This window comes from Athene noctua, chromosome 1, assembly GCF_965140245.1.
Source record: "Athene noctua chromosome 1, bAthNoc1.hap1.1, whole genome shotgun sequence".
Classification (NCBI taxonomy): Eukaryota; Metazoa; Chordata; class Aves; order Strigiformes; family Strigidae; genus Athene; species Athene noctua.
The window spans coordinates 188,503,179-188,529,492 of record NC_134037.1 but is presented as its reverse complement, the minus strand read 5'-3'; the positions used below and the strand labels follow the sequence as shown (position 1 = coordinate 188,529,492).

The 26,314-nt window shown below is 42.9% G+C and overlaps 1 protein-coding gene across 2 annotated transcripts; it reads right to left on the bottom strand.

Moving 5' to 3' along the window:
* Positions 1–246: 246 nt before the first annotated feature.
* MXRA5 (matrix remodeling associated 5) lies at positions 247–19,423 on the bottom strand. 2 transcript variants are annotated; one of them, XM_074907697.1, is made up of 7 exons: positions 19,215–19,423; positions 16,747–16,962; positions 14,252–14,381; positions 13,524–13,914; positions 5,899–10,905; positions 4,412–5,312; positions 247–2,904 (listed from the first exon to the last, which is right to left on the bottom strand). In XM_074907697.1, exons 1-7 carry the CDS (start codon positions 19,394–19,396, stop codon positions 993–995), a joined length of 8,739 nt encoding a protein of 2,912 aa, XP_074763798.1. In that variant the 5' UTR covers positions 19,397–19,423; the 3' UTR covers positions 247–992. The 2 variants fall into 2 exon arrangements, with proteins under 2 accessions (XP_074763798.1, XP_074763806.1); XM_074907705.1 differs by having other exon boundaries at positions 247–2,901.
* Between the last annotated feature and the right edge of the window lie 6,891 nt (positions 19,424–26,314).

Here is a 26,314-nt window from a genome sequence, read left to right as displayed (position 1 = left end):
GAAAAAGTATTCAAATTGTAAATGTATCCTGAAATATACATAACAGAAGTGTTAAATGTTTATTAGGAAACACACTTAGAAAGATAAAGAGTGACTCCTGTTTTTTGACTTAACTTCATATACCACTGTTTGGAGTTCCCTATTTTCTCAAAACAAAATGAAAACCACAGTGAATATATTTTTTGGAAAATATTTTTTATTATAAAATGTACAGTATATTGACCTTAGTATTATAAAACACTGTAATGTATCAGAGTCTTGTAAAGACCAATAATTTATAAAATGAGACCAGTTTCATTGTTACTCTTTCTAGTCTCATAGTCTGATTTAAAAATATATATAAAATATATAATGAATGTTTTGACTGTAGTGTCCTTAGTAGCTGGAAAAGGTTTGTTCATATGTTAAGGTAATTAATGTCTGCACATATTTTTATTAAAATAGATCACTCTTATTTGCTAAGTTAGTCTTTGATTTTGAAGAGCTGATAGAAGAATGAACAGAAAGGTTAGTAATCATATTCTATAAGTCTAGATTATGCAAAAGCGCTGCAGGGTATAAAAATTATGTTTTACTAAAGCATTTCTATCACTGCAGCTCATTTATTAACAGTTAATACTTCTTTGGTACTTTTAAGGTGCTTGTTAGAACAAGGAATACCTTTGGACTATTGACAAGAATAGAGTACTTCAGGTCTCAGATGCTATTGGATAGCACAAAAAACCACATTACACTGTCTTAACAATTTAAAGACCTTTTCCAACGTGTTAGTCTCCTCAGTTTCAGTATGTCTACTGCCTCCTTTTACTGCAGGGACTTACTACCATATTGAGTACAATAGCAATGCCCTTTGCATGAAAATAGGACTAATTTCTTTTTTTTCTTCTGCCTTCAGCCTTCCTGGCTTTGTTGCAAGCAGTACTTTCCTTGTTGCACTCGCTTGGCAGTGACTTGGAACACTATTATCCAGCCAAAAGGCATTTGTTTTAGTGTTAGAATATGTGTATGTAGGTTGTTTTTGAATCACTGCCTAGTATATTTTTAGCAGTGCATTTATAGAAGCCCGCATCCCTTTGAGTAGACTGCTGGATGACTAATGACCCCTGAGGGTGGAGAAATTTGTTTCCATACAGACGGGATTGAGCTCCTGTTGTCAGATGGGATTTGTCTGGAAGCTCCCATGTTATTTCTGCTTTAGGAATCCCAATGGCCATGCAGTTCAGTTTTACTGAATTTCCAGGCCGGGCATAAATGACGGGTGCTGGCTCACTGGTGATTCGGGGAGGATAGGCTATCACAATAACAGGCACATTCATAACAGAAGTGCCATACTCTGTGGACACCTTGCACAGGTAAGTGCCCCTATCAAACACAGAAGCCTCGCGCACCGTCAGTGAGCCATTCTCCTGCAGGGAAAAGCGACCTACAGCTTGGGGGGCATCCAAAACCATCCCATTGGGCAGTGTCCAGGAGATCTGTGCCCGCTGGTTTGGCTGAGTGATGCAATGGAGCTGCAGAGTTTCTCCGTTGATGATGCTCACCAGGTTGTTGTACTGGTTGCTGATTTCTGGCCTGAGTCCCACCTTCAGGAAGACTACTCGTTCCACATAACCTCCTGGGTTTCTGGCTGCACAGCGGTAAGTCCCAGCATCCCCAGCAGAGAGGCTGCTGATGTGTAAGATCCCATCCCTCTTGTGGTAAAATCTGTGCAGACGGCTGCCACTTAGCACTTCAGTGCCATTGGGAAGGATCCAGCTTGTGCTGGGCTTTGGGTTCCCCTGGACTGAGCAGTTCAGATTGATGCTGTGCCCAGCAATAGCAGTGATCCTTTCACTGACAGGGTCTCTGAAGGAGGGCTTCTCCAAATGGTCTGTGATAAGGAGCTGCACAATCAGTCTCGCTTCCCCTCCTTCATTCCGTCCGATGCATACGAGCTGCACTGCATCTGTCTGCCTCACCCCTCTAATATCCAATGTGCCATTGCGATGCACAGTAATCCTGTTCCCATAGTAGGGAGCCGGCAGGATTACTCCTTCTGGAAAAGCCCATAAGACCCGAGGAGCAGGGATGCCTTCAGCTTTGCAGTCAATAAGTTTCCGGCTGTCCCTGATGGCTGTCTCCCTCACAGATGTTATTGCACTGAGATGGCCATTGATTCTGGGAGGCTGAACGTTAACGTGGATCCAGACGATTTTCCGATCTTCTCCAGCACTGTTCCGTACTACGCAAGTATAGTTACCACTGTCAGATCTTTGGGCCTTTTGGATAAGGAGGGTGCCATCCCTATATACCTGGTATTTGTCAGATATGGCAGGAATGGGCCTATTGGTTGGGGAGAGCCAGATCACTTTGGGAGTGGGTTCTCCTTTGGCTTCACATGCTACTGTGACAACATCACCATAGGGTACATTAATAATGACGTATGTTTTGTTCCTGATAGTTGCAGGCTCAGCCACTACTTTGACCCGTACTTTCATCTCATCCTTCCCAATCTGGTTCTCAGCATAGCAGGTGTAGTCCCCTTCCTCTCTCAGTCCAACATCATTGAAATACAGGGTTCCATTATTGAAGACCACATATCGCTTTGTCCGGCTGCCGCTGTCGTCTGACTGCATGAAGGTATTGATCATGCTGCCATCTGGGAGACCCCAGGAGATCTCAGGATTTGGCAAACCTGTTGCTACACAGTCAACTTTCAGGTCCCCTCCATACTTGACCTTGTGGTTATTCTCATTCTTATGTTCTATTTTTGCTGGTTTCATCATCACATTCACTTTGAGGACCACGTAGTCATCCCCGATCTTATTGCGGGCCACACACAAATAATCTCCTGCATCTTTATCTGTAACTGAATGGACAACCAAAGTCCCGTTGCTGAATACTTTGATTCTAGTCTCCAAGCTACTGTAAGGGAAGAAAACAGAACAGAACATGAGCTGCAAAATCATGTTTATTAACTACTGAGTGAAACCTGGGGAAAAAAACAACTCAACAATACTGAAAAAAAAGGAGAGGAGCATCGTTAGATAATTAGATAGTCTGAAATGTCAAAGATATTCACCACCAAAAGGAAAATGGAAAAAAATAATTCTACTCGTTTGTAACCAAGCAACTCTGTTCCATTCAATCAATGGCTTTAACAGTGGTTTTGATCATAAAGCAACTACTAAATACCAAATGATAGTATTTTTGACTCTTATGACTGCATATACAGTATTCTGTAACATTCAAATATGCCATCTCTAATATACTCCACACAGACCTACATGGGCCATAACTATCAAGTCTTGCACTTGGGTCCTCAGCAAAAAATGAATCAAGATGAGCAACTTCCTCTTGCATCAGGTATAACATTTTAAACCTTTAGAACAATCATAAAGAAGCAAAATATTGCTAAGCTTTGCAATACGGAAAAAAAGATTTTCGGTGTGCTAAAAAGCTATTTTTCTTTCCACTTCACTATGGGATTGGTGTATTGTGGTCAACACTCATTTCCTCAGTAGCCCCAGTTTTCTCCCCAAAGATCTCCTGTATTTGAAAAACAGCTCACATGAGGGAAAATAAAATACCAGTATTTTCCTGCTGTCACTATAAGGCATTAAAAGAATTCTGGATTTTGTGCTATCTACAGGCTACCTAAATATATTTTTTGTCAGTATGAAAAAAATGATGACTAAATTCAGCTATAAAGAAAGTTTTTGACAATTGTGCATTTTAGTTTCAGTCCCATCTGTCTATAGAGCTCAGAGTGAGTAAAGAATAACTTATAAAGCAGAAATTGTGTTTTCAGCAAAGTCTTAGGACAGTTAGTGTAGGTTTGGAGAAGTGATATTTTACTCGATATTGTAAACATTGGAGAAGGTTTTGTTTTAGGCATTTATATGTAACTGGGTTTGCACAGGCCCTATTGCAAGGTAACATTTCTTTATACAACAATATTAAAATTATCATACTTACTTAAATAATAATAACATGATTTCTTTGTCCCATATTTACTGTGTATAATGATTTGTACAACAGATAAAATTCAGTGATCCCATCTCTCCTGTGGAAAAGCAGGCACCTATGCAACCCTATGCAGACTAAGCACATTGAAACAAGCAGTACACAAGCTGTATGTCTTAACTTCTGCCATTAGACTTTTTACTACAAGTGGCTGTAAAAGACAAATAGTGGCAGCTTATCCTAAATACTTGAGGCTGATTTTTCAAGAGTACTATTGTTTTCAAGAAAATTATGCTAAGTTATGACTTGGCTACCTTTTGATATAATTAAAAATTCTTCCTTAAAACTGGGGGCCTCATTCAAAACTCACAGCAGTCAAGAATAAAAATTGTCCAGATATGAATGGTCTTTTCTCTCAATTCATCTAAACTGTAATTTAGCTGTGACACCTCAAATAGTAATTTACCTGTGTAGGGAATCAATCATCCTTTTGGAAGGCAACCTCCATAATATCCGAGGCCAGGGGTCACCAGAAGCACTGCAGTCCAAATGCAGGATGCTGCCGTATGTTACATCTGTTCTCTGAGGAGAGCTCCCCGTGATCTTGGCATTAGACGCATGCTTCTTCACATGGAGTTGTATTGTTCTCCTGGCAGCTCCCACCATGTTAGCAGCAATGCACTCATAGGTCCCACTGTCCTTGGGAGAGACGTTGCGAATATAAAGAGTTCCATTGGGAAAAACAAATAAATTCCCATTGACAAACTGAGAAGGTCGGATTTGTGTGCCATCAAAGACTACCCAGCGGATGCTGGGAGGTGGTGCTGCTTTGGCAGTGCAGTGGATGTTAATACTGCTACCAAGGGGCAAGGAAATGTTCTCTTGCTTATCCTGCTGGATGATGGGGGGTAAGGCTGCAATGTGCAGCCTCACTGCAATGCTGTCAGCTCCTGCAGCATTGCTTGCTACACATTTGTAAACTCCTCGGTCTGAAAAAGTTGCTTGCTTGATAGACAAGGTTCGATTTTCATGGAGCATTATCCTGCTTTCTATGGTGGTGACTGACTGCAAAATCTTCCTATCTGGGAAAATCCATGAAATATGTGGGCTTGGAGTCCCACTAGCCTGACATTCCATTGCTATGGTCTCTCCAAAATAGACCGTGACATCTCGATAGCGGGAAAGTAGAATTTTGGGCTGGTGGGCTACAACTGTAAGCACAATGATAATTTTATCTGTGCCATGCAGGTTCTGAGCTGTACACAAATACTGTCCACGATCCTGAAGCTGAACATTTCGGATAAGGAGGGTACCATTTTTCCAGACTTCAAACCGTTGTAACTTGGTGTTGGCTGTCATTAGAGCTCCTAGGAAGGTGAAGGGAAAGAAAGAAATGGAAAGTCCAAGGGTTGAAGACATACACCGTTGCATGGAAAATTTCAGATGGATCACATGACATCTACAGACATAGCTCAAATTAATCTTTGTTTCTACTGCAGAACTAACCATACTAGCTTACAAGCGTGTAGAGCATGGGAACTTTTAAGGGCTTTATGGTTCAGGATTCCTCTTAAATCTTTATGTAATTTCTCTTTTTCTTAAGGAGATCGACACACACACCAATATTTAAGGCAACAGTGTTAACAAACCCATACTCACAAGTGTTGTCATCAGAAATTCTAACTGCTGTGAATAAACAGAGCTGGCTGCTCTTCAAAAATAAACTCATTAAATGGTAGAAGTTTTCTTTTACTACAAGAAATACTGCAAAGTTGTTTTTATGTGTAATGATTAGTTGCAATTAGTCACATTTTATCTATAATGATTAAGACAGAAATTATTCTTCAATGTTTTGGACTATTCCTTCAATCATGTTGCATGTTGGATTGCAATAACCCAATTATTTGTACCCTTAAAAAAATATGTGAAAGAACACATTTTTCTCTGTCTTACCTGTAGAGACTTTTGTCCAAGTAATAAAAGGCTTGGGTTCCCCTACTGCATCACAAGGGATAAAAGCATCTGCTTCAGCAAGGATGGACATATGCTGAGATCCTTTTGTGATAATTTTAGGTCTTTCTCCATGTATCTTGAAATTAGTGGAAGACTGAATTACAGTTGAATTGTGTGGCATAATGCCTCCCACATAAGGCACAGATGGAACTTTTTGATGATGATGATGATGGACATTTTTAAAAGGAAGGATTGTAGTAGATATTTGTGATTTTGTGCGCTGAAAGGCTGGAAGGGTAACCTTCAAAACTGCTGGTGGTGATGTGGTGGCTGTGGCATGTGGCATTGGAGACACTGGAATAGCTGTAGCTTTCTGCACTGGAATCCTAGTAGGGGAGACATGTGCAACCTTCTCATTTGTGTCTTTTGGGACTAGTTGACTAGGCACCACTGGTTTAGGATGTGTACTTATGTGAGGGAATATCCTTGTTCTGTTGAAATGGAATGGCATTCTGGAACTGGGATAATAGAGGATCCCCTGACTTGGTAGTCTCCCTGCTGTGCCTCTGTTATCAGGAACATAGTTATTTCCAAAGAACCTTGAGTTAACATTGTATCTGTTTTGACCTTGATTACTGAACTTGCTTGCAGTGAATGGATTTGTTTTGTGAAATGGAGAGGCTTGTGTTGGGGTAGTTGTTTCTCTGTGAGAGGCAAAAGATTTTCTGTCCTGGATGGTATGTGCTGCATATGCTGTTATCTCTGGTTTGTTTGTATAATGAGGAGGCTGGTGTGTTATAAAATAGTGAAATGAGCCTTGTGTTACAATATATGGAGTCTTCACTGTGCCTCTTACTGGACCATGCTTTGGAGGCACAATGGGCAGTCTTTGGTTTAGGCTTGGTATCATTCCAGCAGGTGGATGGGGAAGGTTTGGATTTAGCAGCAAACTGTTGTTTGACTTGCTACTATACAACTCTTTGAATTGCTCCTCTTTCAACTGTACACTAATCCTGTTTTGGCTAGAGGAAGGAGTATGGTGTACATTCCATTTTGAGCTTACTACCATTTTGTCACCATCTGCTACAACTTGTTTTACTTCTGGGAAACTTTCTTGATTGAAGACATTACTTTCCTCAGTGGTATAATGAAGAGAAGGATGTGAAGTCCTTGGAATGGAAGGGGGAGGAGTGGTAAGTTTTATAAATGGAATAAAGGCAGTGGATGTATTTGGAAACTTTTCAGTTGTCTGCAAAGTGGGATCATGATGAAATTCACGTGACATAGCTTTCTTTTTATCTGAGGAAGATGGCTTTGTCCCAGTCTGAGAAGCAACAGATTTCTGTGTTTCTCTAAGTGGAAAAGTCTGAGTTTCTGTCATGCTGAAGGAGGAGGACAAAGTAATCACCTCATGTTGCTGAGGTGGCTCAGTTATTGCTGGTGTTTCTAAAGATACCGTGGGCTTCCATGACTCCTTTGAAACTGAGAGATCCTTAAAAACTTCCACTGTGCCAACAGGAATACTTAAGTCAGTCATAGTGGGATATATCAGCTGGAACATTCTAGTGGTTGTTTCGTTAACCACAATTTCTGAGTCTAATAGGATAGGCTCTTCTTGAGATTCCGGTTTTGTAGGTAGTATCAAGGTGTTCATCTGCTCAGGAGAAGTTGTGCTTGACTGTTCTGCCTTACTGTCCATAGTTTTAGAATCTGCTTTAGTGCCCTTCTCCTCAAATATATCGTCTAATGTCTGGTATGCTGACACTTTGCTTTGCTCTGGTTTCAGAGGTATACTTGACTCTTTTGTGGGAAATGCATCATGTACAACATATGATGATAAAATTGTGATAGGTGCAGTCACTGGAAGTGCCAAGGTTTCGGGAGCAGTGGAGAGTGTCACATGTTCTGCTTCAGGTGGAGAAGCAGTAGGCCTAAAGAAGGAAGTTGTGACCACCTCCCTGATTTTGGTAATTTTCTCTAAGACAATCGGATCAGTAACTAATGAAGGAGTGAATTCCATATGCTCCTCTTCCTTAGTCTGCATTTTGACATTGTTCTTAAGATCAGGACTTTTAGGAGTTGCAGAAGTTTCGGTCACAGCTTCAACTTCCGTTGTCTTTGGAAGGATGGGCATTGCCTTTGTGGTTAAAACAACACGGGGGAAAGGCTTTGGCCTTTGTCGGATTCTGTTTGGCCTCAATCTCCTTCTCCCATAAGGCCTTCTTCTAGCATGCTGAGTAACTAGTGAAGGCATGGTCTTTCTATAGGGAGTTATCGTTGTGGCCACAGTGGTCAGTCTATTGATGGAAGAAGCAGTTTTTATCCCCTCTGCTGTTTCATGAAGAGCATTAGTACTGTGCAAAAATAGTGTGGGATCTGGTTTTGGAGTAGCCAGGTTTCTATGTTCTCCCTGAAAACTCTCTGCATAACTGCTGGTTATGCTTTCTTGAGTCACTGTATTCCTTTTGGTCTCAGGTACTTCCTTGCTCTGAACCCTGATTGGTGTGACAGCTGGAAAACTTGTACTTAAGTCTGTCGTTTTTGTCTGACCTATGGATACTTCTTTGTGCTGGTTTATGAACTCATTGCTCTTTTCTGTAACAAATGAAGAAATGGATGAAGAAATAGTAGTAGTGTCTACAGAATCGGTTGGGATGAACTCATCCAACTGAGAAGGTGTTAAAATTATGGTATCAACATTCGTTGGGTCCACTTCATTTAACTTCACACTTGTCTCCAAGACGCTATGAAGATCCACAGTCTGAGATTCAGCTAGGACAGTAGCATCAAGTGGTAGCTCACCAAAAGCAGAATTTTCCTCTGATGTAGAAGATACAGTTCTATCTGGATTTTCCACTGTGAATGAACTGCTCTGAATCTTAGGAAAGTTTGTTACAATTTGTCTGGTTAGAGGTGCTTCAGTGAGAGGGTGGTTATTTTCTTTAACTACAACTGAATCATCAGTCCCGATATCAAGATGCTGTTGGCCTTCTGGTGGCACAGCTGCAGAGACAGGAGTCAAATATGGACCTGATACAGCAATTTCTACAGAGTATATACTTGCAGGTGTTTCTAAAGCCCTGTGGTCTGAGGAGGGTTCAGTTTCTGAGCTCGTTAAAATGGACTGAACTGAAAATGCTGTAGTATTGTGGGAAACAGTGACTGAGAATGGCTCATCTTCACCCACAGGTGATGCATCAGCAGAGGAATCTACCACATCAGCTGCTATCTCTGAAGGTGGAGGGCTGTCTACTGGATGAGGGACTGGAGTAGTTTTCTGTATCACTGGTGGCAGTGCAGTTGTTAAAGAAATGGCTGGAGCTGTTGTTGGTCTAGGAATATTCTTCCCACGGACCTTTGCCAAAATGTCAGCCCATTGCTGTGGATTAATCTGCTTGCTGGCCACATTAATTCTCCTTCGAGATTCAAACACTCTCCGGCCTTCTGCAACATTGCTGTCTTGGCTTCTATCAGTACTCTTCCAGATTTTCATTTTCCTTCTGCCTTTCTTCCCTTTTTTAATCTGAGTCTCTGGCACCTGGTCACTTTTTTGTTTAAAGGCTACTTCCCAGTCTTTCAGGTGGTTCCTTCTTCGTGGGAACTCCTCCATCGCTTCTGCCCCTGATCCCTCCCCATCATCTATGACTCGCCCTCTTGTTTTTGACAAACTTTTTGAGCCTGGGCGCTTTTTTAGTTTTATCCTTTTAAATGACCTGTCGGACACCATTTTATTTACTGTGACCCTTACAACAAACTGATCTGATCCCTGCTGATTGACAGCCACACATCTGTAATGGCCACTATCACTGACATGGCTTTTTGGAATAAGCAAAGTACCATTGTCCAACATATATGCTTTTGAAGAGTTTGACAAATCATTAACTACCTGGCTGTTTGGAAGAATCCAGCTCAACTGTGGCTCTGGGATGGCAACTGCATTGCATGGCAAAACTATTGGATCCCCAACGCTTTTTTCAACTCTCACTACATCTGAATCAGCTACCTGAATAGCTGGAGGCTGCACTAGAACTCTGTAAGCCATCATGTCCACATTATCACTCACTTGGGCAATGCAGTGGTACAAACCACCATCAGTGTAACTCACTGCTTTGATTATTAGCTGGCCACTGCTGAGAATGGAAAACCTACTGTCTTTCTGATTAAATGGTGCCTGCAGTTTAGACCCATCTGGAAAGAGCCACTGAACGGTGGGGCTCTCAGAAGCTTTCACATTGCAGCTCAGCTGACACTCCGACCCTTCCACCACACTCTGTGCTGTTCTTGTGTTCTGGTTTTGCTCTATCATTACCCAGCTTCTCTGCTGCCCAGTGTCTTTGGTACGAATTACCCGAGAAAACACAGTAAAAAAAGATAGCACCACTTTTTTCCCTGTACTCTGGCGCCTGTTTAATTGGATATTTATAAGAGGTTGCATCACCCAGGAAGGCTCCGCCAGTATTTGAGCTTTTACACCTGTGTAGTAAAGAGCATCATAATCTGAGCCTTGTCTGTACCGATAGCTTACTTTAGGCTCTTTGCTGAGCATAACTTCCCTCTCTAATTTGACAGGTACTTCGCTGTAATAAGCTATAAGCTTCCAGAGTTTTTCATAGTTTTCTCGATTCATTGGACATTCAAAATCCAGAGAAATTGTAGCATTTATATCAATCTCCTGAGCCTGGATTTGATTCCACTGAATTTTGGTAGAGCCTGTTGGCCTGTTGATTTCACAGTTCAGGTGGACTACATTGCCATGCTCATCAGTCATATTTAGAGAAATGTTCCATGGGGAGGACTGAAGCTCTTTCAGAGGGAATTCATAACTGTCACCATCTTCTTCATCTTGAGTGCTGTTATTCTGCCTTAGTGAGGACTGAATGACAGGTTTCCTACAGGAAATATCTTTCAAGTTTTGAATATCTTCTTTCTGCAGCTGTTTCGGGCTGTTGCACCTAGGACAGAGCTGTCCACCTTCATAGGCTTTGTCCTTTTTGCATTTTAAAACATCTGCAGGAACATAAAAGAAAGGGAAAAAAAAAAAAAGGGGGGGGGGAACAAAAGATAGGTAAACTGAAGAACTCTGTTCTAGAGTTAGAGAACTCTCAAAATTGTGAAATGGACCACATGAGGAACACATTACGGCACATGACACATAAGGCAAGGCTTTCAAAACGGCACCTCTTTATTTTCACAGTTGAATGGGTGCCTGATTCTCAAGCTGACCACAATTTCTTCTGACTTTAATGAGAGGACTGAATACTTCATCCTTCTGAAAATTAGATTCACTGCCTCTGAATCAAATACCTAGAAACTGAAGTGTTCAGAGCAACATTCTATAAGTCAGTAAAAATCTATGCTATGTCAAAGAGTCTGCATCTGTGCAGTGACAGCTTATCCATCTAACTTGTGGATCTAACGTGAAGAGGACCAGGTTATCTCAGCTTTCAAAAATGCAGCATTCACCTGAGACATTATGGACTTCCTCATTAAGTAATCCAGGAGGCTTTTTATTTTTCTTTATTCATTAACAACACTACTGGCAATGCACAAAACATGCTACTGTAGCAAAACATGCTACTGTAGCTACCAAAATCTGCTGATTAGTTCCAGCACTTACAAGCTATTCATCAGCAGCAAAAAAATATAGAGTAAGTGCCACTTCTTCCCTGACCTTGGAAATAACTGTAAACTCTGTAATGATAAAATAAAAGCTAAAACAGAGAAGAAGCATTAAAATAGGAAATGATAGCCTTGACTCTTCTGTCAATGCCAGAATGACTTGTCTGCAAAATAGCAGTCATATATTTATTACATTGTTCTGCTCACTAGAATGTCAAATGTCACCTTACATATTTAGTTTGGAAACATGTTGTAAATAAAATGTAGTCCAGTTATTCTAGGAATAAGTGTCATGCTGATCACTCCTGAGGAATGAGGGATCTTTGAATGAATGAACAATATACGGGTGGGTTATAAGGCAAAATCCTAGGAGAAGGGGAAAAGAGTGGCAAAGTTTCATACCATTTTTTAACGGAAAAATATATGCTTCTTGAGAAGTTCTTACAAATGGAATATTTAACTAAACCAGTCTGCCACTTGCAGATTTAAATATGATGTTTCAAAGATAAGGAAAGCGTGCTTCAAAACAGAACTGGCCCACAATCAACTTGGCAGTGGCCACACTGGTCTGAAGAACTTTAATAGCTCTCTACCTGGACAGAATTCCCAAAGAAGTTAATGTTATAGTTATATAAAGATACAACATCTGACATACATGAAAATGTCATGGATAAATTATTTTCTCTTTCCAATATTCACTACTATTGTAGTGTATAAAGGGAATCTCATTGAATAAAAATGCTAACAAGCCGACACCACACAAAACGTTTCTCTAATATTTCAGTGTTTTAACTTACATTGCAACTTAAGTACACTTAATACGCACACTCATTTGGATCAAGGAGAGTATATAATAATATTAAAATGTAAGTTAGTGAAATCTATTTCTAAAATTAGATGTCTCAAGTATCAGTTCAGGCAGGAACACTTCAATTACACATCCAAGTATCACCCTATCTTTAAACTACTGTCCTATAGCTAAGCACAAAACTTTCATGAATCACATGTACTAAATAGACAAGACCCACCATAATCCACCATACATGCTCCAAATTATTATATAAAGCTTGTGACTCCAGTACTCATCTTCAGTTGCAATTAAATAACAGTTCCCTATTAGTATTTTAGCAGGAGCTCTGGTGTAACACCAGTCCCTCTGGCCTACTATAGTAAGCAGCTACCTGAGATGGAGCATTGGTGAACTGAGATGCCCAAATGGAAAACCGCCATTCAAAAAACCCCCCTCATTTAGTGTATTCCTGATATAGAGGCATTTAATTTTTTTTTATTTTTCTTCTGCACATGCCCAGAAGGGTTCCAGCCAAAGCAATGCAGTACTTACCTCACATCCAAGCCTGAACAAAGATAGACAAGTTATTCTAGGAAAAATAGTGGCAAGATTGTAGGTATTCTCTGAAAACACTTAAAATAGATTTTCTCCATCATAAAAGGAAGTTGTTGTCGATGAAGAAACACAGATAGACATGAAGGATGCATATTACATAACAGCCTTAACATTGATAGCACCAAAGTTAAAGAACTCATCCAGGAATCTGGAAACCTGATTTCCATTCCTTCCTTAGCCAAACAAGTTCAAGTCCAATATTCCCATCTCCCAAGAGAGCACATAGTTACTAGTTTTGTTGGCTGAGGATAATTACCTGCCCTTAGTCAAAGGTGTACCACTGCACAAAGGAACACACTTACAGGTTATAACCTATTTCCTCCTTTCAATTATAAACCTCACTATCACTTTTTCCATCTTGAATATAACAGCTAATTCCTTTGTTGTTGAATGCAGATTTTTAGCTAGTGACACACAACTGCTTCCCCTCTACACTCTTTTTTAAATACATGTATTTATTGAATGGTAATGGGACATATTAGTGCACATAGACATCATGTAAGTAATATTACTCAGGAGATAACAAAACCATCCATATGCAGACAGGAACAATAAAATCTAACATTATGCATTGAAGAAGCACTGGTATTTTTGCTCTTACCTCCAGAAACTTCATTCCATTCAAGGAACCACTTTAAACTGCAGTCACAGGCCCATGGATTCCCGTGAAGGTAAAGATTTTCCAGCAGTGGCATGCCTTGAAACATCCCTGCAGGTAAGGTCCTAAGAGCATTTTCAGATAGATAGAGATGTCTTATTGTTGACAGTTTGAAATAATCAAGGACCATAAATGTTGAAAAGGTGTCGGGGTGAAGCTGCTGGAGTAAATTTCCCTCTAAGTGGACCAGTCTCAGAGAAGTTAATCCATTAAAAGCATTTGGATGAATAAATTCAATTCTGTTGTGGTCCACGTGCAGTCTCATTAAGCTTGAAAGTCCTTGGAGAGTTTGGCCAGTTATGACTTTCAATTTATTGTAACTAATTTTGAAAACCTAAAAAAAAAAAAAAATAATAATCAAAGAGATTAATTTTGGTTTTTGATCTAAATCCAAACAGAATAGCAAGCAAGCAGAAGCTTTCCTCCCGTGTTCAAATACCCTTTGCACCACTGAAAAATGATATGCTGGTCAAAGAGGGAGAATACAACTGAGTATTAGTTGGCATTACCAAGTATGACGTAGGCATAGTTAATAGCGCTCCAGTGTATCTGGGGGAAAATAGTACCCTAAAAAATCCTAAGAAAGGCACGACAAAAAAACCCACTTATTTTTGTCTTCTGTTATTCATGAAAGTTAGAATTTATGAAATTTAGGAAGACTTGAGCATTACCTGTAGAGACACGAGGTCTTTCAAAGCACCATTAGGTATGTTCTGAATGTCATTTCCATGTATCATGAGCAATTCCAGTTTTGTAAGACCTGCAAATGAGTTTTCGTATACAGACTGTATACTGTTAAACCTGGAAAAAAAAAATCACATGTGCAGTTACATTTTAAGCACTGTCATGGACTGCAAATGTAAAATTAGTATAACATAACTTTCAGGAAAAATTGGAGGGATCTTAATGTATTGTCAAAGGGCCAGAAGTTACTGAAACATTTTTACAAGGCCAAATATACTTAGTTCATGTTTACATTAAGATTTCTTTTAACTCAATTTGTGGCACTTCAGCCATAATTCAGGAGTAAGAGCAATAAATAGGCGTTTAAGTTCTAATAGTTGTCAGTATGTTTTTCCATGCAGCTCGGTTTATGGAATGGTAATAAATTAATGGCCCACAGCCAACCAATGATGCTATGGAGCCTGGCAAACGAGACAGGCTGCAGTGTTGCCAAAACAGCATCTAACAATAAATGAATAAATATTTGGAGAGAGGACATTAAAAATGGAAATCTCCCAAACAGCATGAGAAGCAGGAACTCACATCCTGCTTCACTTACTGTTACAACATGTAACTGGCTACATCATCTAATTACCTAAGATCTAGGAACTGACCTTCCAATTATATAATTTGAGCCTAGAAACTCCTTTTAGAGAAGGAGTACAGAAAACCCACTTTTTGAAAATAATTCAATTTCACTTTGGACAAATAAATCAGGTTTTATTTGCCAATGTGGAAGTCTTAAGTTTGGCGGCCTAGCTCTACATTTAGGTTTTCCATATGTAGACATAAAATTAAACGCATGAGATAATCTGGGCATGAAGTCTCTAAAGTAAGCATAGAATTTTAAATATTTTTCCTAATTTTAACACTTTCTAGAAAGGAAGGGAAGACACAGTGAGAAATTAAAATACTTTGAATACGTAGGAAATACTTTTAGATCTTCCCCATGTTTTCTATCTGAAGATTCTGAATTTGCTAAAAATTTAGACTACTGTTTTGATATTTTTAGTCCTACAACAGGTCTACTAGGTTTAGAGCAGTTATCCAATTAGAATTCCTTATTTCAACACTAGCCTTTCTAAAAGGCATGAACTTATCTAAATGAAAATTTTTCCTGAATTATTTCCAGTTAGGAAAATAATCTTCACCTCCTATATATATAGCACTTAAAACAGAAATATGGCAAAAGCTCTTTTCCAAAATGAGAGTTGCAACAACAGATAGTTAAGACTGTTTCTTCCTGGGAAAGGACACAACTCAGAAAATGTTATTTGTAGCCATGAAATGCAAACACAGGATAGGGCTTTTATGCTAACTGTATCAAATAATATACTTTTGTTAAAAAACAGCCAAAACACCTAAATAACTCAGAGACCTACATCCAGTTTTCAAAAGCAATTTAGGGATAGAATTTGCCATAGAATTTTGATGTACGGGAAAGAGTTGATTGCAAATACTGTTGAATGTGGGGGGAGAAGGCATTTACGACTAAAAAAATGACATGAATCTACAGATTGATGTAATACAGATTTACTGAGTACAAGGGCACTTTGAAAGTAAAATCAGGGTTTACATGGATAAAGTGCTGGTGGATAGAAATTTTAACTACAGAGAAGCAAAAAAACAAAACAAGGCCCCTACTGTCAGTCATTGCACCATCAGTTGCAGCTTACAGGCCTTGAGGTGGTCAGGGTGAGTTCCTACAGGCAGCTCTGATATCAAGCAGAAGAGGACTGTGACTCTTGCACCATGCCATGTCACATGATGGACCTACGCAGCACTTCTGTGATTTGCAGCCTACCAACTGTCCCTGCCTTCATGTTTCACAATCTGACAGATGGATGTGAGTGGGCAATAGCCTGGCAGAGGATCGTGAGTAGGAGCCCGAGTAATCTCTCCCCAAAACATTGGTATCTGCTTATATTGCACTAAATTTCATTGAAAAAACTCCCACCCCAAACTCCAAAGGCAGTGGAATAACTTTGATTTTACTGTATTACTTTAAGGTATGCTGTATCTCGTTGCTCTCCAAAATGCTGCCTGGCTACATTATAAAATTTTACTACTACTATATGTCTTTACATCAGGTACAAAACTCAGCATTTATCATCAGAAATGCCACAGAGGATTTACTTCAATATATTTTTTTATACACTATAAAGGATTACATGTCCTATTTGCCAGGAAGAACTGACACCGTGACATAAATTTTTATTTGAAAATAATAGCAATTTTCCTTTGAAACATGAGGGCTACACTAAAACTTTCTCCCTGCCAGTAATTGTAGTGTTTGAAATACAGTACTTGCAAGTAACCACCCATCTCTGCAATTCCACTTAAAAAGTACACGCAGCAACCCCGGCGCGCCACACGTGCGCGAAGCGTTCTGGGATGCCGCCCCAAGAACATAAAACTGTTTGCTGCGCACTGCCATACAAACCCGAAATTGATTCTTTCCACATGTTTCGAAATCCTTGGCGGCACGGCTGCTAGGGACCGGAAGGTGCAGTGGACTTCGGTGGGGAGGTAGCAGGCGCAGGGGTGGGGGCAGCCGCGGGCGCCCGGCGGCAGCCCCAGCCCCACGATCAGCACCACGGAGAGCGCCGCCGCCGCCGCCCGCGCCCCCATCTTGTCGCCTCCCCTCGCCTCGCTCCTCCTGGGTCGTCAACAGAGGGAAAAGGGAGGAGAAACGATCATTTTTTAAAACATCCTTATAAAACGCTTTGTACACCTACCGACGTCGGCAGCGTCCCAGCAGGTGTGTTGACAGTCAAGGCAAAGCCCAGTCGGAAAGAGGTCTTCTTTCCTCCACATCCTTTGCTACTTTGAAGTTGACTTTCCTCCTATAATTCATTTCTACTATTCTACTGAAACACCTATTCTCCTAAAGCAATGCCGTCTCCCTGTGGTAATAAATTTTGCACGTTTGTTCTATACGTACCACCTAAAAATTAGAAAACTTCAACGGAAGCACCTAGTTGAAGCAAATTGTCATGGCTCCCTCTACAGTCAATGAAAGAAAAAAATGCTACCCATATTCACTCGAACGTGAATAATATCAGGTATCTACCTGATCGGATACCTAGAAATAGTACAATTCAGCCTCATTAGGTCCATAGTTAGCTAACTCACCTAGCCTAGCTGCCTAATTTTTAGACAGGCTACTAACTTCCAGGAAGGTAAAATGTGGCTGAATGAATCCCATTCGTAATGTATATGGTAAACGGTATCACTGAAAGTGAAAGTGAGTGAAAGAAAGAATGGGTTGAACATGGATCTGGACTCTGTCATCAGTTGCCACTCATTACTGTGCGATGTCGGACATGCTTTTACACTGTAATCGTAACCAGACAGGAGCTGTCAATGGTTATAAATGATAAAACTTGACAATTTATTTAGAAGCATAAGCACAGACCTCAGAGGAAATGTAAGCAAGAAAGTTTATAATCGTGCCTTGTCTATCAACACTCAAGTTCAGATTTTCAGAGCAGTGCATCTAAATCTGGATGGCTAGACCAGTAGAGAATCATTTAAAGATGCACACTGTGCTAGGACAGACAAGAAAACACAATTCTTATTGACCCTGAGCACTAATCATTTCTGAAAATGAAAGAATTTATGTAGATGCTTAACGACAGACTAAGCAGCCTAACTTTGGAGAAATGAATTTGAAATATCCCTTATCATCAGAAGAATTTGAGCTCTTCAGATTAAAGACATACAGCAATGCAGGCTACTATTCGTAGCAGAAATTTAGTATTCCTGCTCTTGTACAATTGCGTGACAACGATGGAATGGCATTCAGTTCTACTAGACATTATGAGTTCCATTAGTCACTGCTTTTAGTATAAAAGTCAGATTTTCTCAGATCTGCTAGCAACAGGACACACTTTTTTTTTTTTTTTTTCCTAAGACCGTCATGTGCAAACCATTACTGTTCAAAGGAGAGGCTCATCGGGATGAAGAGGTTTCTCAAATATCTGCGGTCAAGTTAATGAGACGTTTACCATTCTTTACAAGACAAATAGCTTTTAATTTGCTTAAGAATATTCAGGTGCTGTTTTCCTTAATGAAAACTCCCTTTAAAAACCATCCTACCCATACCAAGCCCTTTTGGGAGGGCACACAGCATCTCCTCTTAGGAGGGGCTGGCCGAGGTTAAGAGGCAACGGCGGGAGCTCGCGAGGGGCAGGGGAAGGGCAGGCCGGGGGACGTAGTCCTGCTCCGCCCGGCTAAGAAGCACCGACGGCCGAGCGCCGGGCCCCCGCCCGAGCCGGGGCCGCCCCGCGGCAGCGCAGAAGCCGCGGGCGAGGCCGGGGCCGAGGCCCCTGCGGCGCCGCCCGCCATTGGCCGCCCCCACCGCCGCCGCGCAGCGCGTCAGCCAATGGGCTGCGGCTCCGCCACCGCCGGCGGGGCGCGGCCGCGGAGGGACCTGGGGAGGGGGCGCGCGGCGGGGCGGGGCCTCGGCGCGGCCCGTGCGGCTCCTCGCGGGACCGCGCCCGCCCCGCGGGGGGGTTGCGGGGGGGCGGCGGGTCCCGCGCAGCGCTGCCCCCCCCCTCCCCGCCGGGCCGTGCGCCAGCCGCGGCCATGGTAGAGGGGGCTGGGGAGGAGGCGCGGTTCCCCCACACCCCCCCGCCGCGTTTCTGTTCGCCGAACCGGAGGGCAGATGCTCCCCGCCAGGGAAGAACGGCCCCCCGGGCTCCGCGACCCGGGCGAGCTGAGGGCGGGCGCCGACACACGGCGGCATGGCTCGCGGGGCGCCGGCCGCCGGGCAGCCGCGCCGCTCCCCTCCTCCTCCTCCTCCTCCTCCTCCTCCTCCTCCTCCCGCGCAGGAGGCTCCATCCCACCCACCCCCGGCCCGCCGGGCCCCGGCAGCCGCCACCCACCGGCCGTGCGTGGGCTCCTTACCTGCAGCCGGGCGCGGCCGTCTCAGCGGGCACTGCCCGCCGCTCCCATGACCCCGGGGGGCTGCGGGCGGGCGGCGGGCGGGCGGAGGCTACCTGGCTCCCGGCCTCGCCTCCGGCACCGGCTGGCCGGGGCGCATCGCAGCCCGCGACGGGCCGCCTCGACGCCGCCTTAAGACTCTCCATCGCCCGTCATCCTGCGGGATCCGCCGCCCTGCCCCGGTCCCCCCGAACGAGCATAGGCGAGGCGCGGCGGCCGGGCGGGACACCACCGTCTGCGGCGCTGGGTTTCTGACTGCTGCTCTTTCCTCCGAGCGCTCCTCGGCCCCGGGTGCCCCACGTCCCCGCGGAAAGCCGGCGCGCCGCGATCCCTCAGCCCCGGAGGGAGGCGAGCGCGTCGCTCCGGTCGCTGCGGGAACTCCGTGGGCGGGCGGGCGGGCGGGCGATGCCGGCGGCTCCCCGCCGCTTGCCGGGCTGCCTGGGCGCGCAGCTCCCGCGGCGGCAGCCTCCCGCCGCCCGCCGCGGCATGGGGACGCGGGGCGCGGGGTGCCGGGGCTCCGCCGCTCCGCCCTCCTCCCCGCGCCGGGCGCTGTGCAGGGCGAGGGCGCGGCGGAGCGGCTCCTCTTGCCGGGTGGGCGGCCCCTCCGCGGGGGGGGGCGGGGGGCTGCGGGCGGGCCCGCACCGGGAGGGCGGGAGGAGGTGGGCGCCGGGGCCCGCGCCTGGGTCCGGGACCTGAAGCTCCCGCGAAGTTTGTTTGTGGGAGCTGGGCGGGCCCAGCGCTCGGTCCAAGCTGCTGGCGGGGTGTGTTCAGGCACAGGCGCAGAGCCCGGCGTATAACCCCGGCACCGCACCAACCACTCGGGGCTTGTTACTCCCCTCGCGGTGCCGGAGGTGCCCCCGCACCGCACAAGGCAGCGGCAGCCTCGCCGTCATCCTGGGCGCATGCTGGCACCGCGCCGCTGCAGAGACCTGCCCCCCAGCCCGCCTGCGAGAACCTGGTCTCCTGCACCATCCTCGAGGGGAGCCACACAAATAAATGCGGGTGAAGGTAAAAATCTCAGAACTGGAACAGAGGAGGCAATGGCAACGATCCAGGGAAAGCAGCAACCAGCTGCAAAGTGAACTGGACTGAATTTAGACTTACTCTTTTACCTCTTACCTTTAAAATCCACCAGAGAAGCAAACTTCAGTTTAGAATCATTAAACCATTAACATCCCTCGATTTCCCTCCTGTACTAGCAGTTTTTTCAATACACTGTAAAGTGTACAAAGTACGCCTACTCCTGGTGCAGTGAAAACTCCATCATTCAGATGTACCACAGAAGACCATACTTACTACCATACCATACCATACCATACCATACCATACCATACCATACCATACCATACCATACCATACCACATCTACTTCGTTACACTGAGTGGTTTTTGGATATGTACAATTTTCCGTTCTCTAGACAGCCAATGTCAGCGAACAGCATTACGTTCTAGACGTAGATTACAGCGAACAGCATTACGTTCCAGACTCTAAAGCTGCGGCAAGTGTATCGTCACCAAATTAATACAATCAGAATCTGAGTTAATGAGCCATTTTTGTCTTTGAAACCTCTAAGAGGTGTGATTATCAAAAGAGTTGGGGGGGGGGGGTGAGAAACCTCTCCAGCTGTTAGTGGTAAGCTGTCGTTAGCATCAGAATCCAGATAAATCATAACTCCCAAATTCACTAACGAAGATTCACTTTCAGAAAAAAACTCATATCCATGCTTTTAGCTGCAAAACTCCTTCTGTGTTATGGTTTATCCCTGGTGGGCAGCTCAGCCCCACCCAGCCTCTCTCTCACTTCCACACAATGGAGTGTGGGAGAGAATCAGAAGGGTAAAGGTTAGAAAACTTACAGCTTGAGGTAAAGACGGTTTAATAGGGAAAGCAAAAACTGCTCGCTCAAGCAAAGCAAACCAAGGAATTCATTCACCACTTCCCATCAGCAGGCAGGTGCTCAGCCATCTCTGGGAACGCAGGGCTCCATCACACGTAACGGTGACTTGGGAACACAGCCACCATAACTCCAAATGTCCTTCTTCCCCCAGCTTTTAATGCTCAGCACGATCTCATAGGGTGTGGAATATCCCTCTGGTCAGTTGGGGTCAGCTGTCCCAGCTGTGTCCCTTCCCAACTCCTTGTGCACCCCCAGACTCCTCACTGGTGGGGTGGGGTGAGAAGGTGAAAAGACCTTGACTCTGTGTAAGCCCTGCTCAGCAGTAACTAAAACATCCCTGTATTAACAACACTGATTTGGTCACAAATCCAAAACACAGCACCATGTAGGCTACTGTGAAGAAAATTAACTCCATTTTTTTCCCTGTCAAAACCAGCACATTTTGGAAAGAAAAAAAAAAAAAAAAAAAAAAAAAAAGGCATTTAGTTTGATGACAACTGGATTTTTTAAAAAAATATTACCTCAAAGAGTAGAACTGCTTGAGATCTTCTGCACCACAGAGAACATTTCCACCATGCATCTTTGCTCAGTGTACAATTATTTGGTCTCTACTAGTGTATCTTCTGATCCTCCTGACCTATCTCAGCAAAATTAGTGTATAGAGCCAGTTTAAATGCAGTCAAGAAGAATCTGACTTCACCAAGTTCTGATGGAAGACAGCAGTAGTTAGTGGTCGCGTGTCTATTTGAAGGCAACATTTCATCCCTGCACATAATGTGATAGCCTATAATGACAGTAGGAAGAAATTCTTTTGCTCAAATGCAAGTAATTTTCTTAAGATGTCATATAATAAATAATAGAAAAGCTTTTGTAGATGGCCTATTATGGGACTCAAAACTTTGGAAAATGAAGAAAGCATACTTTTTTATTAATTCATAGCTAATAATACTTTACTCAGATCATTTCTCAAGCTTAAACTAGTGTGTGAAGAGTGTATTACTATTGCTATTACTTTTACTATTATTCAGGGTGAATTCATTTAAGCAGTCCCTAAAATGTTACTTTCCATGTAGTTAAATTAACACCACTATTATTTTTACTTTCTCATTAGGACCCTACTACCTTTGGGTAGACATCAGTTTGTTCTAATGTCTCCTCAATGTAGCTCATAGCCACAGAAGAATTATTACTAAGTACATAGTTTCTCTGTTACTTGGAGGAGAGCAATTTAAATACTCCAGTGATACACAGAGGAAGTTACAGCTGACTTAGCTGCGGTAGCCCTTTACACTTAATGTACATAATGGTGTGTTAATTCTGAAAATTAGTGAAATTAAAGTAAATCACATAGTAGGACCAAGCAGAAGCAGAAATCTGCACGACTGGAACTGAAAAAGAAAAAAAAAAAAAAAAGTGCAGAAGCCCAGATTGCTACATCTGTGTAGTAGGTTATTCATGACTTGGAATTTGAAATTTCAGAAGAGATTTAATTCAAAAAGGTGTGCTAAATTTTGAGAGTATGTTTTTTAAGTTATAAATAAGTACGAGAATAAAATATTACCATGACATTTTAAAATGACGTCACTAATGTGAAGTTCACTATCTTCAACGTAAATAAGTTTTCAGACAAACAAATGTCAATACGAACCCATATTGTTGTATCAGCTGTGTATTAACAGCAAATACATCAACAGTTCACAAAACCACACTACTTTGACAACAAAGCACATCCAGCTCTATTATATGTTTACATTATTGCAAATTTTTACAGTATTTTTATGAAATCCATTTAGAAAATTATGGGAATGAAAAATATTAAGGATAGAATTTTAAAAAAATGATGTAGCAGATAAAGTTAGGGAGTTAGCAGTAAAAGATTGTCCGTGACAGGGAACGTGTAGATGCTACATAGGCCTGAGCAGCCCTATGGTCACTGTATTTTTTGTAGTGTGAAGTTTCAGTTATATTTAAAAACCCCACATTTACTGGTATCTAGATTGAGAGCTGTCATACATCAGTATAATTTCTTTGATGTCAATCAAGTGATGCAAGGTTGTCTGGTAGCTGTTGCAGTAAATGGTTCTTCTTATAAACCTTCTTATAAACTCTTTTTATGCTGGCTAAAGTTTTTGTGCAGTGAATAGGGTCAGAAAGAGCAAATAAACGGTAATCATCCATGTCACTGATTTGTTCCATTTCAGCTGCAATACCTGCTGCTTACAGTGTTTACAAAGTGGTAGGACAACGCCTCAAAGGAGCAAGAGAAACAAAAGTAAAAATCCCAGGGGACTGTAGGGAGCACCAAATGAGTTTCTGATAGAGCTGTTTCTGAAAGATAGTTTGAAGGTAAAAGGCTGTTCACAGGAACAAGAACCTGTGTGTTGTAGGAGGGTGATAGCAGCAAACTAGTGACATGATTTTTGACAAGGCTGGGAGGCAGTGAAGGGGAAATCAAGGATGACAGTTAGAGACAGGGTATTAGAGAGAGCTGTCTTATTTGTACTGTCCTTCACTAACTGTGAAATGCCTTGACTTTTGTTCAGATCAGCAGTGTTTGAGGGAAACTTCCATCGCTGTCACTAGCCTTATGGTTAGATAGCTCACAGCCTTAGAAGTTCTCTCTTCTCCTCTTGGTAAAGTCAGAGTCGGATTTTGGCAACTGTTGTAGCACTGCTGCTCTCTTAGGAATGAAGTCTGGGTTTTCTAGGAACCAGTTATCTTGCCTAAATTCTCTTGTCTAGGTATTTTTGACAGGATCAAGGAGCCCAAATCAAGGACTGAAACAAAGCTTAGCCAGCTATGAAACAGTAGTTTGTAGGAAGCACATCTGTACTGTGAGGCAATAGTGGCCTGCAGGCATTGGGTCTGAACATCAGGAGTGAGGGTGGAGTAGGATGAGGTTCTGGGGATTCCAAAGAAAAATTTCTCTCTATAAAAAAAATGAATTCTTTATATTTTAATAAAGTCACCAACTGCATTTCTAACAGATGAGGACAAGTAGGGAAATGGAGTATTAGATTTTACAGATTTCAATGTAACCTAATTTTCAGAATAATGGGCATTTACTGAAGTCTAGTCTTACAAATCTTATCAGTCAACTATTGTGTTTTCCAAGATAGTGTAGTATTAAAAGCCCACAACTGATTTAGAAATGGGAGCACATGAACTGATAACTGTAAATGAGTAAAAATCAGCAGGCTTTCATAGTCTGAAATTTGAGCACCATAGTAAATGAGGACTGTGGATAACAAGGAATAGTAAGGAAAGCTTGTTGTCTTCTAGACTGGTATAGATCAGCACAGCCAACTGAAAAAAAAAAATCAGGAGAACTTTCAAAACTTTTTGTTTGAGTTGAGAGATAAATGCTACTTGTTCCTGAGTGTCCCTATCATTACTGATTTATACTATTTAAAATGTGTGGTTGTGAGTGTCAGAGGGAGGAGATGGTGTCTGTACATCTATGCAGTTTTGCTTACGTAGGAAGGTTTGTGTCTCTTTTCCCCCGTGACCCCATGGGTCACTGACTGTCCTTTATTCTCTGAACCTCCCAGGACAGGGACCATTTTTGCTCTCTCCTTGCAGCTGCAATGCCCGTATATCGCTGCCCTCAGCAAGTGCTCTTCTCTATATTCTCCTCAGACAACCTATCTCCTCCTTGCCTTTAGGCCTTCCTGTTTGGGGTTGTTTTTCCATTTCTTAGCTGCTCTTCTTCTTGCTCAAGCTTCTGCTTCCTGACACATCCAAGTGTACTGTTCTATCCCATGGTCCTTGTTCAAAGAATAGCTGCATTTGGCATTAAACTTTCAGCCTTCCCTCTTCCCCTGTTGGCACCATTCAGTGTCACCCTCACATCGATGAGCTGGGCTTCCCTCTCAGCTTACCTTGTCAAGCAGCCTCATGGAGGAAGGATGGAGAGCACTGAGCTTCTGTTTATTAAGCAGGACAGACTTTCTGAAGCTGAAACCAAATTCTTTTTTTTTCTGTGGGTCAATGAAGAGAGGAATAGACCATCACAGTCCCACTGATGAATATACTTGATGGACAGGTTGACTTTCCCCTCTGTCTCCTCAAGACCAGAAGAATGGAGTCCAGAAGACTGAAATCCAGTGAGTGGTATGCATGTGAAAAAGCAGAAGTTTTAAAATTACTTCTGTTGGAGCTGGTAATAAATTAACTCTTGCTTTTACCACTTGGCAGAGAATTGGCTATAAATTTCTGCAGATGAATTAGGACCTTGTTTAACTGCCAGCAGAAAAAGGAGTTCTAGAAAGGTTGATGGACTGCATTCAATTTTATGATGCAGAAAAACAAACTGTTAACTTACAGAAATAATACCCATGCGCTGTTGTGACTTGTTCTCTACTTGTCTTCAGGCGCTGGGTATTTGTATTGGGAGAGCATGCTGACTCTAGTGCCAGTGTCAGTGTTTCCTTTATTTGCTTTTGACATTTCATGTGTTTACACTGTACTGCCTGACAAGTTATATCACAAATGAATTGGAGTAAATGCTGATTAACAAGAAATGAAGAAAAATGAGGGTCAGCAGTGTGGGAGGGAAAGCAATGATAGGCCAAGACTCACCGAGGTATGCAGAAAACACAGGCAACAAGGGAAGGCAGGGAGTTAGATAGCGTTGCAGGTCTGCCACAGCCTTGGTGGGCACTCAGCTGTTGTCGGCAAAGCAGAATGGCTTCTTGTGCCAGTGCAAACAAAGATGTCACAGGACTGTCCTTGTTTCCAGTGCCCTTGGGCATGTCTGGTGCGTGGCTGGAGCCCACTGGCTGTGGCTGCAGGCCAGTTCCAGACAGGGATTGTGTAGCTGTGTTAGCCTGATCCCATGTCTGCCTTTCTGCAGGGTTTGTTTTCTTGAGCGTAGTGCTGCACTAACACTTCTGCCCATCATGTACCTCCAGACTGACTTGCAACTGGAGACCTTTGAGCACTGGACAGCCAAGCGTTATCTACACTGCCATAGCTACAGAGGGCTTTTTGGCTTCCCCCAAACAAGTGCAGCACGTTTGCACCTGGCTCGTCTGAGGGGTGATCTGGCTGGAAACCTGGGGGGAAAGTTCATTCCTCTTGTTACCGTGGGAGATACAGTGCTGCTTTACTCTTGTGCTCTAAATGGCAAAGCAGAAGAGCAGTAAACGATGTGGCACCTGAAAACA

What these genes read in the sequence shown, in the direction of transcription:
- MXRA5 (XM_074907697.1), bottom strand. Translation starts at nt 19,396, where the DNA reads ATGGAGAGTCTTAAGGCGGCGTCGAGGCGGCCCGTCGCGGGCTGCGAT. An exon ending in GTGGAAAGAATCAATTTCGG is followed by an intron (nt 14,382 to 16,746) that starts GTTTGTATGGCA and finishes TTTTTTTTCCAG; the next exon opens with GTTTAACAGTATACAGTCTG. An exon ending in AAGACCTCGTGTCTCTACAG is followed by an intron (nt 13,915 to 14,251) that starts GTAATGCTCAAG and finishes TTTTTTTTTTAG; the next exon opens with GTTTTCAAAATTAGTTACAA.